The sequence below is a fragment of the Oreochromis aureus genome, linkage group 18 (genome assembly GCF_013358895.1).
Source record: "Oreochromis aureus strain Israel breed Guangdong linkage group 18, ZZ_aureus, whole genome shotgun sequence".
NCBI classification, from domain to species: domain Eukaryota; kingdom Metazoa; phylum Chordata; class Actinopteri; order Cichliformes; family Cichlidae; genus Oreochromis; species Oreochromis aureus.
In genome coordinates this window covers 24,400,123-24,414,116 of record NC_052959.1, presented here as the reverse complement: position 1 = coordinate 24,414,116, position 13,994 = coordinate 24,400,123, and the positions used below count along the sequence as shown (strand labels likewise).

General features: G+C 37.7%; 1 protein-coding gene and 1 long non-coding RNA gene across 2 annotated transcripts; one reads left to right on the top strand and one right to left on the bottom strand.

Moving 5' to 3' along the window:
- The first annotated feature begins 1,000 nt into the window (after positions 1-1,000).
- Positions 1,001-12,522, top strand: rab31 (RAB31, member RAS oncogene family). Its single transcript, XM_031731047.2, has 7 exons — positions 1,001-1,194; positions 3,449-3,528; positions 5,992-6,073; positions 7,758-7,829; positions 8,145-8,251; positions 9,501-9,610; positions 10,519-12,522. Exons 1-7 carry the CDS (start codon positions 1,159-1,161, stop codon positions 10,614-10,616), a joined length of 585 nt encoding a protein of 194 aa, XP_031586907.1. The 5' UTR covers positions 1,001-1,158; the 3' UTR covers positions 10,617-12,522.
- Positions 1,054-3,440, bottom strand: LOC120434204. Its single transcript, XR_005608988.1, has 2 exons — positions 1,430-3,440; positions 1,054-1,255 (listed from the first exon to the last, which is right to left on the bottom strand). It is a non-coding gene; the product is annotated as an uncharacterized LOC120434204 (long non-coding RNA).
- Positions 12,523-13,994: the final 1,472 nt, after the last annotated feature.

Sequence of the window (13,994 nt, the reverse complement as noted above, 5' to 3'; positions counted from 1 at the left end):
TAAATGCCAGATATGGTCAATCTTCATGAGTTAACTGTTATCTTACCTGGTGTTCGTTTTCTTTTTAAACCACACATTTCTTGAAACATTTACAATTACTGTGTCACAGTCATTCCTCTATGAAAAACAATAAAATCACAAGTAAATGACTGAGAATTGCCTTATAAGTTGCTTATTCAGTTTTAATTGTTATATTTTCTTTTATTTGTGGTAATTTCTATCATATACCACAGAAACCTGCATAGCTTGTGACTCTGTGGTTACTGTCAGTTTTCCTTGGTGCCCTCCCCAGCTTTCTTAAATGTTTCGTGATTTTGTAAAATTGGCCAGGTTTGGCACCTTAATGGCCAAAATCAAGTTGGTTTGTAAGAAATAACTTGGCCCAAGTATGGTAGTAGTTTGGATGCTGAAAGTGAACCAGGTCTTTATCTTGTCAAAAGTCAGACTACCAACCTTGGTCAGTTTTTCAGTCCTAATGCAGTGTGCGTGCATTTATTCTGCCAATTCGCAGTCCAAACTGGCCCAAGTCCACATACCAAAAACCCACCCAAACCTGGTAGCCATTACTGGGCTGGAGCCCACTCATTTTTGGCTGCCAGGGCACAGCCGGCTGTGTGATGCTGATCCTACTTTAGTCTTTTATTTTTGAAATAAAAACATCATTGTCACAGTCTTCATTGTCTTTGGTTAAATTAGTTAATTGCAAAAATATGTTAAGAGCAGACTGACATTTCACAGTCCTGTTATACTTTCATTGAACTAAAGACCATTGTATGCACTTTTATCTATTCTTAACTAAAGAACACTGTTTTTCGGGGTAAAAATATGTCTAAAATCTTTAATCTCTTATTTCAAAATATAAACATGTAACTGTCAGGCAGAGTTAAAATTGCAAACGAAGTTGTTTGTTGCAGCCTTTTCGCATTATTTGTGCCAAAACGGCTGTAAGATACCTTTATTTTGAAAGTCACTCCCGGATGTTGTAAATTTATTTTATGCGCCTTGTCAGCCGCTTAGTGGAGATGTCTGTCTGTGTCAGGGGCTGGGTTTCTATTTTATCCAAGAAGAGGGGAAAATAATAGAGTTTCAAGCATGAAGAAACAAATACATTGAGTGTACACTGACAAATGATGATTTAAAAACTTTCCAAAACTTACCATGGCTATAAGGGAGCTCAAGGTTTGCCTTTTAGGGGTAAGTGGTTGATGTTTTTGTTGATCCGTTTTGGGGCAAATTCCTTTAGTCTGCTGCGAAACTGCAAAAGCCGACAACATGTTGATGTTAACAGCTGCTCGTTTACAACTTAATGGTAGAGTCGGTACTTTGTCAGTTCCGGTATTTTATTTAAAAGAACTCTTCTTTGTCGTCTTCATGAAATAAGTTGGGTATTTAACTAATATTGGTAGCTAGTAGTTGGCTTAAAACCAACCTCATCGGCCGGCAGTCATTTTGAGTATGTCCTCTCGCATGTTTTTTTGTAGTTCTTAATAGATTAAGCTAAATCTTTACTTTATAACTGCTCTGACAGTTTATCAGCCATTACGTCATCATTGGAGCCAGCGAGCCGTTAGATTTCTTGCTGCGTTAGCGAAACACGTCAGTCTGTCTTTATAAACGGTGACAGGGACGGCGAGAGCGCTTTGGACCGCAAACTGCCGCTTTATCGACGATGTTGAAGTCGGGAGCTGGGAACTTTTCAGAGCCTCATAAGGTTTTTAGGCCCCCGCATACCTCCTCAGGGCCCTGACATCCTCACTAAAATATTTTTTTGAGTCAGCCTAACCAACCATATGCTGACCTTACCCATCTTTTGTTACACCTCTGCATGCTTATAACAAGCGGGAGGAGCAGATTTTATGCAGATTTAAAGTCACATAAAACCATACAGGGGTGTTTATACGATTAAAAAAAATGGGGTGCCACATTTGGAGACTAGGAAGTGGGTAGGTGGGTGGGGGGTCCTATTTTCTACATCAGATGTGTTACATGAAAAGTGGCACTGCATGAGAGTTTAAATTAGACAGACTCAAAGATTAATGTAGTTACAATGAGTTGAGCATTATTACTGTTGACATGTTGGTCTTTTGGAACCAGAGGTGACAATTGAGAGGTGGTGGGGGGGTGTCGATATTGGTAGTATCGATACCAGCACCGGTTTTGGTATCGATACTAGTGCGATAGAATTGATTCTTAGTTTCTATGATCTAAATTCATTATGTAGTCCATTGAACTGTATTAAATGATTTTTGGGGGGAAAGGATAAAACAGACTTTTATGTCTATTTTATTTATTCTCTATAACCTATTTAAACAACAGAAGTCTTTTTGAGACAGGCACACTTGTGCCTCTTTTCCACTAGTACCAATTTGACTCAACTCTACTCAGTTTCAGCTGTTTTCAGTTACAACTGAGTACCACCTAAAAACCGAATTGAGTTGAGCCATGCTGAGCCCAGTAGGTACTAGTGGGTGGTAATAAAATGTATTCAGAATTTGCAAATTGATAGTGATTCATCTCATAAGTCATGGCACACCACTCTTCTCTACATAAGTTGATGTTATAAGTTAAAAGTATTGGTATTGGTAACAGCGATATAAAGTGCTTTGAGTGCTCAGACAGAGTAGAAAAGCGCTATATAAGAACCAGTCCATTTACCATTTACCATTTAGCGATACTGGCCCTGTATTTACTTAAAATCTGCAGTATTGCACAACACTAATAAGAAGTGGCTCTCTCTGTGAACCACATGCTCGTTGGCTAAAGCCTTGTGATTGTGTTGAGCAATTAGTATATTCTGAAAAAGTCAACTTACTAAATGGAGTCAATATTTTATTCAATACTATCTGTAAATAGGAAGTGAGTGTGTGATATCAGTAAAAAAATGTATACCAGTATTATCTCGGATGATGTTGGATATGATATAGCCACTGTTTGCAAGGAAAAATGTGTATTCCCAGAGTGGTTGGTGAGTAGTTCCCAGAGGTCGCTTGGCTGTTGCTACAGTAGGTGAAATCAGTCGCAAAGAGGATGCTGTGCACAAAAGCCTCTTTGTTATTGCTTTGGTGGCTAGGAGATTGTTGCGCTGACCTGGAGTTAGCATGAAAGATGCTGACTACAACTGGAACCTTTTGCAACCACAAGAGTTGCCCCCTGCTGGCCGTTAGTAAGAATGCAGGTGAAGTAGTCATTGTGAAGACCCTTTATATAAGTAAAAGTGATTATAGTACAAAAGTTTTACCATCAAAATATATTTAAGATATCTAAACTGAAAGTTCGTGTTACACAGAATCATACACCGTGTATTACTGGATAATTTCACGTTATCATTTTAATGACTTAAATACTGCTGTTGCATACTTTTGTATTTGCTACGGTTGTATAATCCACTAGGTTCAATAGTGACCGCCTACTCTGTGTGTGCATGTCCTGTGACTGATTCTGTTTGCAGGACACTGGAGTTGGGAAATCCAGCATTGTTTGCCGATTTGTCCAGGATCATTTCGATCACAACATAAGTCCAACCATAGGGTGAGTGTTAACCAGGAGAAGGCTTCAGCAGCAGGAAACTAATCAATTGTGTTTGGAAACAAAGCTGAAGTAAAGATGTTCAGAAATGTACAGGGAGATTCAGCCAGTTAATCAGTAATCTGGCTGAATGAAACTATGCGCAAGCTCAAGCCACATCATTTGTACTAATGGGTAGATTGATAATCCTATGAACTGTCTATAAACTACAGAAGTTAAACCTAATGATAGAAGAACTGATTACTCAAGAGATAAAACTGAATGTACCTTCCTTCCCTTGGGTCTTTTATCTTAACTGAATACATAGATTTTAAAGGAATTGCACAAGCCACTATTACCACACTGTTAAAACTTAACAGCCGTTTTATTACTATTTAGTATTTCTTTAGTCCACACTAAAATTGGGCTGATTGGTGATAGTCATAACCTCCTAGACAATGTAGAACATGCACAGCTCTATGGGCTCAAAATGTGGTCATAAATATTTTGTACTTGTAAATCAGGATTTGTATGTGTAAAAAAGAATTTGTGCTAATTTGTATGTAAAAAGATTTGTGTGTGTGTAAAAAGATTTGTATGTGTAAAAAAAGAATTTGTGCGTGCGTAAAAAAGATTTGTATGTGTAAAAAGATTTGTGTGTGGACTTAGCCAAAACCCCCTGCAAGTTACAAGTACGAATTTTGACCCTATTTTTCTTCCTGTCATCTGATTGGTCAATGTCATGTCAATCACAAATGTAACAATCAATCAGAGAACAGATGGGTTTGGCTGTCGGAGGGCACTTTTTTGAACTGCAGGTCCTTGAAGGAATAAATGCCCTTTTACATGCCAACCCAGCGTTTTCCTTTATCACCACGAAGGAAAACAGTCTGTGGTCGTCCGAGTTTGGTGATTTTTGTGTCACAGGTCTATGTGCTTTATACAGGGACTTCACAGCCTTTTCAACAGCGCTGCGGACCGCGGGGGGGGGTGTTTTGGAAATGACAGTCTTCATTACAAAGCTTTCTTCGTTATGAATTAGCATACATGTTTTTATTGAACATTTGAAGAACTAGCAAAAACCCAGAAACTGTTGTAGAGGACATAAAGTCAGAGATAGAAACGACAAGGAGCAGGTGCATCTAGTACAGGTAGAGCTGCTGCAAAACCCACAGAGCTCAGCAGCCAGCGCAACAAATTCTGGATCCTTTGCTTTTAGTTAGCAGTTAGCATTAGCAGCACATCCTGCGTCCGATGTGAAAGGACCTTTATGCTGCGCACTGTGACTCACAGCAATGGTCCCGGGTCAGCCCTGACTTTGTGTTAAACTAATCCTAAAGTAATAATGGTATTTCTAACCACTGACATACCACAACTTTATCCTTTCAACAGCTGCTGAAAGTAAGGGACCTAGCTGCTATCGGATATTTATATAGAGATCCTCCAGCTTCAAACTGTATTACCCTTCAAGGACCTGCAGTTCAAAAAGTGCCCCTCCGACAGCCAAACCCATCTGTTCTCTGATTGGATTGTTACATTTGTGATTGACATGACATTGACCAATCAGATGACAGGAAGAAAAATAGGGTCAAAATTCGTACTTGTAACTTGCAGGGTTTTTTTGGCTAAGTCCACACACAAATCTTTTTACACATACAAATCTTTTTTACGCACGCACAAATTCTTTTACACATACAAATCTTTTTACACACACACAAATCTTTTTACACATACAAATCTTTTACGCACACACAAATTCTTTTTTACACATACAAATCCTGATTTACAAGTACAAAACTGATTTACAAGTACAAAATATTTATGACCACATTTTGAGCCCATACAGCTCAGCCAAAAGGTCTCCTTCCTGTAAGGAAAACCTCAGCAGGTAACACATAGCTTATTCTAAACAAACTTTAGCAACTGAAATAAAGACAAACCCACCTGGGAGTCATCCTGTTTCAGCCCCACAACTCCAATAATTCTCATAAGGCATTTTCATTTCATTACAAATATGTGATGTAATTACATTTTTAAAGTACAAATTTTAGTTAAGTGTTTGCAAGCTCTAATGCACAAATTACAACTTCTGTAAGCCTGAGAAAAAAAACCTTGATTTTACTAGGTCATTGCATCTGACATGAAAAAACCCCACTTTGGAGTAACACTTTTAGACAAAAAGATTATAGAATTTTATAAAAATGATAGGTTTTTTTTTTAGTACTTGGTGCAATAAACACTGAAATAAACTGATGATTACCTGTAACTTCAGCTTTTGCCATCTATACCAGTCTTTAAACCCACTGTTGTGACTATGTTTTTCCTTTTTTTGTTACATGCCTCTATAGCAACAAACATGCTGTACCAAACATACTTGTTTTCAGTGTTCTTACTTTCCTGCTGACATGCACAGATTTTTTTCCCTTTGCTTTTAAAGAGTGACCTAAAAAACAATAGCTGTTGTGAAATGCTTTAAATCATCCGCAGAGCGTCATTCCTGACCAAGACAGTGCCATGTGGAAATGAGCTACACAAATTTCTGATCTGGGATACAGCTGGTCAGGAACGGGTGAGTGTACGCAACAGAAACTCCTCATGGACTCGCTGTTAGCTTTAAGTTAACACATGTGATGTTGATTTTCCATTAAACTTTGCATCAGAAAGCTGGTACTCGTGATAGGTAGATATTTATAGGGTATGAAACAGGATGCTTGACACAAGAGTTCAAAGGTCATGAGACATCACGGTGATTAATTTGATGGCTAAGAGAGGGAGATGGGGTATAGCTGAAGCTTGCCAAACCTGCTTACTGCATGGAAAAAACTAATGCGAGCATTTTCTGCTTATGTGTGAAAAAATTATGCTGGGACTTCTGCTGTGAGTGTCTCCTATTACATTTGACTGACTGATCTTGTGTGATCAGTGATGCCGATGGTAAACATCTGTGAACAATACAACTGTGGACACTCTTGAAATATTGATGTCACTGTAGTGTAGTGTTATCATCATGACTGTGGGCTTGCTGATTAAACCTGTGACGTCTGAGTAATTAATATAATTTAAAAAACATGCCATAATATTTTATTCTACATTTATTATTATCATTCAAACACCATTTTAAGCAGTCTTTTTAGTCTGCTTGTTTAAACACACACTTCCCCTACCTGACATTTTTGGGATACCATTTAGATACCAAATGTAACTGAATATGTCAGTGTTTCTCAAACTTTTCAAAATGAGTACCACCTCATAAAATATATGGCTCTTAGAATACCACCCTTATGACTGACATTAAAGTAAAATAGTATACGCCTATTTAATACCATATAGTTTACATGAGACAATTTTATTTCTTATATAAATGTTATTTATTTTAACTGTCATAAACAGGATGTGACAAGTGATAATAATAACAAATGTACTGCATTAAAACATTCACAGCAGGTGGGATATCTGGTCTTTAAGTGATGACCACAGTTTGAGAACCACTGGAATATGTTATTTGAAGGCACTGATAGTGTTTTTAAATTTCTTATTTAATTGGCCACACATTGTCTACTTTATTAAAATACATACGATTTCTACCAATTGACTTTTTGTGTATGATTGTTGAGTTAACTAAACTGCTGCAACTTTGAGATGAAGTGTATCTTCTCTTATCACTGGCAATGGATATATAGTTGTACTGATGATAATACACGTTGATAATTGCTGAAGGGAATGGTGCCGGTTTTGACTGATAAGAGAAACCAACACTAACTTCAGTACAAAATAGAAACAATTTTGAGATGCCATACATTGGTATAGGAAATGTAAAAAAAATACAACCTGAGTGTGATATTTATTCTTAAATCGACATTCCTTTTTGGATTCACTGTTTATAAATGATCTCAAAGTTTGGCACGTGTTGGCACATTTTTAGCCGGCGCGTTCACTCATCGTTTATCTGCAGTAGGCTGACATTTAGTGAGGTGATTTTTACATTCAGCATTTCTTTACAAGCTACCACAGTTTGTCAAGTCGAAGTGAAGGTAACTGCTAAAAGTTAAAAAGGCCTGTGGACTTGAGGAAGTAATTGTTTCCATAAACTCATCATGTAAGAATGTATGGGCATAGTACCCTGCCTGTATTTTATAAGCTTTTTTTCCCCCTTATTAATCATAGACTGAGCACTTTGGATCATATTTATGTGTGATATACAAAAAAATGAAATCAATCATGCTAACTAATATAAATGTGTCGTCTTTTTTTAGTTTCACTCGTTAGCCCCTATGTACTACAGAGGATCGGCTGCTGCTGTCATTGTCTATGACATTACTAAACTGGTAAGTGTAACAGGAAGTTTACTATTGCGAAACTGGTTAAACTGTCATGGCTGTTAGCTCCCTCGAAAAAATGAAAAACATCAGTAACAGCTGTCCTGAACATTTGTAAGTGAAGAATTTTGCTACTTTTCCATCACTCTGGGATGCTGTGTTTCATGACCTACAAATGTCATTCTTTCCTGGTTTGTTAATGGAAACTCGTCTGGAAAAAACAAAAAGCAATGAATATATGACAGGAGTTGGAAAAAAACTGCTGGGCATATTCTCATAAACAATCTATCCCAGGATTGACCCCAATGTCTTCTTGTTGTCCAGGATTCGTTCCAGACGCTGAAGAAATGGGTGAAGGAGCTGAAGGAACACGGTCCAGAAGACATTGTTGTAGCTATAGCAGGGAATAAGAATGATTTAGGAGACATCAGGTGGGCTTCTTTTTTTCATCTCTTTTGTTACAAATATGTTAAAAAAAAGTTTCTACAGACACTGTTAGACTGAGTTAACAAACAAATCTGACAATGGAAATAATTTACCTCCAAAGGGGTCCAAACTTGAGGGATTTTCACAGTGAGAAAACTGCAGACAAGAAGTGCGAAGCATTGTGTTGCAAGTCTTTAAGAGTGAAACAGGCCAACTGTTAGTTTAATCCGGGCAGAGATCTGAATCATTGTCATTTACATCCTTATTATTTACAAAGACTCTACCCACGTCCTGTCATACCACAATGAAGTAAGGTGGTTAAGCCAAGGACCTGTGCATTTCTTAAATTTACAACCATTGGGGTTCTTTGTACTGACAGCAGACTGAACTCTGAGGCGCTTCATCAATGTTCATCAATGCTCGTTAATTGTGGTCGTTGTCAGAAACTTCTTCTATTTTTGTTTTATTGCCTGACAGACTTGAGACCAAACTAAAATATAAATGTATATGTGGCCTATGAACTAAAATAATTGTGACACCTGTGTTATTAGAGGTCTGTGGCATCACTTCAAAGGACCTATTTGTACCAAAGCAGCAACATGAGCTTTCTCTTTATGTTTAGTGATAAAGAAGTTGTGTTATCATTCACTGTGGTTCCAATTATAAGTCTTCTTTTATTGTATCATTTCCTTCAACAATATATGTGCAGTAAACTCACACAATACTGTGCAAAGGTGTGGAGTCGCCACCTTATTTCTGTACATTTTATACATTCTTGTCCCTGACTATTTTCAGTGGACTGACTTTGTTGAGCCACTGACCTATGAAACATTCAAGTGTAAAAAGTCCCTTTTTAAGTGTTGCCTTCACATTACAGACAACTTAGCAAATAAACAATTTTAAATTGTATCTGTAGACATTTTGTTACTAGCAGCCTATCACAAATACACATCTTTTGTTAACATTTTTAGTTGAATTTATGAAAGATTGCAGAGATAACACCCTTTGACAGGCATAAAATGGCATTTCTACCCCAACAAATTGATTCCCAAAGCGTTATAAGCTGAAACCCTGATATATTTTGGCACAGTGTGCAGTTTGTCCTTAAAAAATGGAGGAAACTGCACAATCAGAGGTGAGAAGAAGTGTCAGGCCTGAAAAAAACATGTCTATATCCAGTTAGAAACTCAATTGATGAAAGTGACTGAATTAAGTGCAGATTTTCCATCTGAACCATGTTCTTCTTTTTTACAGGGAAGTTCCTATGAAGGAAGCTAAGGAGTTTGCTGAATCAATTGCCGCTATTTTCATTGAGACGAGTGCCCGAAATGCTGTCAATGTTGAGGAGCTCTTTCAGAAAATCAGTAGGTTTTATGGCTTTTGTTTTCTCCATCAGAAGTACTAGTGTGTCCTGTCTTGTGCTTGATTTTGAGTACTGTATTAAATCTATATAAAACGTATTCGCCTAAGCAGCCTGCTGCACCTCCCCAGAAAATTAACTACACTTTTATAGTAGATCAGCTCTAAAATCTTCTCTCTTGCCTGCATTTCAGTGTAAGTAACTGTTGGTCAAGTTAAACAGTAGGCTATGTTAAAAGCCTAGGGTACTTCAGCTTTCTCTCACAGTTCAAAAACGGATTTGTTAGGTTAACTAATGAATCTAGATTGGCTACAGGCCCTGTGATTGAGGGTGTCCTGTCCAAGATGTACCCGGCAACTTGCAATATGACAGCTAGAATAGACCCTGAAATGGATGATCAGTTAAGAAAGTGGATAAATGTGACAAGAGACAGATTTTTTTTTAAATGTATCTTTTGTTTGCGTTCAGAATGGAAGCAGAAGAGATAGAAAAGCTCTGACTTTGAGTATTCAGTTCCAAATAAAACCTGGACTCTACATTTCCCTGGAGCCTCCAACACAGCATGACTCCAAATGATGATATGAAACGTGCAGTTTGCAATGCAGATTTTCTGTTTTAATTGCATTAAGGTTCTGCCATAATGTGGGGGATACATTTTAAATCAAATTTAACGCAGTGAAAGTTTTATTTTTATTCCAGCTAAATGATGCTGGGATGTTTTGGTTCAACGCTGTGTATCCTAAGCTAAGCAATCTCCTTTCCTTTCATGTGGTCAGCAAAAAAACTGCTCTGCCTTAATTTTAGTAGTAGCGAAGCAATGCCAAATACAACTCAGCTAAATTTATAAAACTCTTTGTATGCTTAAGATGACTAAATCTGATGTGGAGTCTCTTTATATGTCTGTATTTTTAGGTAAACAAATTCCACCCCTGGAAAATTCTGAGGTGGACAGCAACGATTCCTTTAAACTCACACGACAGCCTGCTCCGTCCACCAGGAGGTGCTGCTAGTACCAGCAGCGGCTGATAAGATGACTTCCTTCCGCACTACGGACCCCACCAGCACAGCAATCCACACAGCGTCTTACCCTAGTGACAGCACAGTGAGCAGACTGAAGTTGGCCTGCACGTGTGGTTGATTGCAACATGAAACAGAAAAACCTGCCAGCAGTATTATATGCGTCAATCCACCAGTTTTAACATGCATGTTTATTCCGTTTATTCCTAGCAGTTTCAGATCTGCTGAAGTCATGAAGCAGAAAGCCTTCAGTTTGTCCCCCTCAGGTGGTGTTCTGGCTGAGCTACTGTGTGGTGTGATACATATGGAAGCTCATTCTAAATTTCAACTCATTTTATACTCTGACTTTAAAATTGAGCACAAATTAAAAACAAGTGGAGCTGACGTGTTTTATAAAGACAGGAATTTGATAGTTGTTTTCAAGACTCTCCTTCTCTGTAGACGATCATAGCACTGTGGCTCTTAAACACATTGAAGTTCTTAATATCAATTTTTAGCAAGTCTAACTCCTCCACCCATGAAGCATTTGTGCACATGTGCCCCATTTAAGTAAGAGGTCGTTAAGAACAAACTTAGACGAGCATTTATCTATGTAGCTCAAATGCGACGGCTTTACATTCCTCACGTGTTTTTCACGCACATTTGCTTTAGAAAGGTTTTAACTGTAGTGCTGCAGTGGGAACAGCTTGAATCGCAATTACAGCATGACACCCCCAGCTGAAACACTGTGACCAATGCTAGAACTGTTTACATAGTGATTTGTTAAAGATGTTTTCTACATGCTGAAGTGTATTGAGATTTCATTGCAGGGAACGACTGTATACAGCTGCCAATCGTGTTTTTGTTTTTCCGTGCATTTTACCTGAAAAAGGGGTCACATTTGTATTGTTGATAATAGACAAGAACTGCATGTATTTGACTTTAAACATGTGTACAGCTGTTATATTGCATATACTAACCAAACTCTAAAGGAACTGTGGGAGCACAGCCCTAACTGTTTATCATGTTCATCATGCTCACAGCACCACTTTGCATATTAACACAGTATCAGCTGGGAGTTGCTTTAATAGTAAAAATGTTAACTATTGCAATTCTCCTTAACTTCAGCATACAGTAGAAATTATTTGAAGGAACACGAAAATTACAATACTGACCAATTAGTTTTGCATTGTCATAGCTTAAAGATGTGTTTACATTTGTAGTTGAGTTAGTTATTTACATTATAACGTGTACAGTTTTTATCAACAGGTATGATGGAATAATAGAATCAAATTTTGACTTTGTAATGCCATAAATGTAATGATATTTACCGCCCTATATATGGGAAATTATACCAGCCTTCATTCAGAAATCTTCTAGTCTGTGTGGCCTTGCTTATCTGAAAAACATACGGTGCATACCTTTAGGTATATGACACAGTTTTTTAGCTCAGAGGTTAATTTGTAGCAAATGTGGGGCATGGGACTACAATCTTCCACTAAACTGTACCACACAGTAATTGGCTTAAGATGAAAACTGAAATTAACTTAAGAGCTTCTTAGCACCAGATGTAAACAATGTTATATCAGCTGGAAGAGTTATGATTGAAAACAACCTAAATACAGTGCAGAATGGATTTCTCAGTTCACGTTGTTCAGACCCCCTTTGTGAGTTGAGATTCCCAGTAATTGTTGCTACACAAGTGCCTTTTGTATGTTTTTCTAAACAAAATGTATGACATGGCTAAAATGTGCATACTGTTAGAATTAATTACTTGTGTCTGACCAAATATATACATAACACTGCCATTCCTTTACAGTCACACTCATACTGTATGCTGTGGTCATGCTTCTCTGTTTACTCTGTAGACCAGATTAACATCTGTATATTAATCAATGTAATAAAGAAGTAAACATTCAATTTCTCTTCAAATTTTACTCTTTCCAATAATGAAATACTGAAGTGTCATCAAAGATCTCAAACACTGTCAAAGGATTACAAACTAAGCTGATGTCTGTACAGGTTCTCAGTCATCCAGTAATCTAGAGAGGTTGAAAACAAAGAGGCAACTGAACTGATGATATTTCATCTATCAATCATCCAGGAGCCTTCTTCAGTTGTAAAAGTAAAAGGGGGTGAATCCCGCTCGTTGTCTAAGAAACTCTGGAGAATTTTAGCCAACAAGCTTGACATCCCAGAATACTTCAGACCCAGCGACACACTTGACAAAAGCTGGTTCATCCCAAAGACAAAACTCCCAAACACAAGCTAAGTATCATTATGTTCTCACTGGAGAAAACAAACAGCTATTCCATAAACGCATGGCACAGTGTAGAAGAGCCACCTCGACAGGACAAGACTGAGCTGCACATCTGCATCTAAAGGATAAAGGCCACTCTTTACAGGATGCCAGAGTTCAAACTTTAGACTGAGAAGACAGACGGTTTGAAAGAGGAGTAAAACAGGCCATCTGTGTCCACTGATGTGAATGATCATCATTGAACAGTGGCTTATGACACCAACGAGGTCTCGTAGTACTTTCACTTTTAACCCCCCTTAAGGTGTTGGTAATGACCCACAGCTGTCCTTTTTAGAACTGAACAAGCCTCTTTTCTCAAGATCTCTAGACTTTTAAGTTTTGATAATAGGTAAATGAGTGAGGAAGATGCAGTCACTGAAAGAGGGTTGTATCATGACATTAAGATCTTGACATTGTGAAAACAGTCTATGCAGCCTCATTTAAACCACCTCATACTGGAGTTATATGGAAATGACTGAACAATATACTGGTAAGGAAGGTATATTATGGAAGAACAAATGTCTGGCTTTTGGCTAAAGAAACGATATCACTATGAAACAACCTTTTATCTTTAACAGCAAGAAATGGTCATTATTTCTGAACATGCACAAGCGTGACACTCTGAACTGCTTTAAACACCTCAAACCACATGTAGACTGTGTCCTATTCAGTACAGCGTACTGAGGAGAAGTCCTCAATTCCCATAAAAACGATGGATCGCAGTTGTCAATGGTCTCTAAGATAGCAAGCCAGATATTAATAGTTCACAATGAGTACACACACTGCACAAAATCCCTGGATTCCTCGCAAATAGCATCTTAAATTCCCCCTTTTAGCATTCCCCTTTTCATCTACGCTCACATGATGGCCCAAAATGTGTTGAGTTTTGTCTCTCGAATAAAAAGGTTTTTTTTCTCTTTTAGAAAGAGTTCTCCTAGGCCAGTTGGTGTTTTTCTGCACTGACTTCAGTATTAATTAAAAAAGAAACAGCTGAAGGAAGATTTTCAAACTACAGTAGTTAGGTTAGTTGGTCAGTGACAGTGACTGGATTTTAAAAAATTATCTTAGAGCAGCAAAGTTCTGAGAAGTAAAG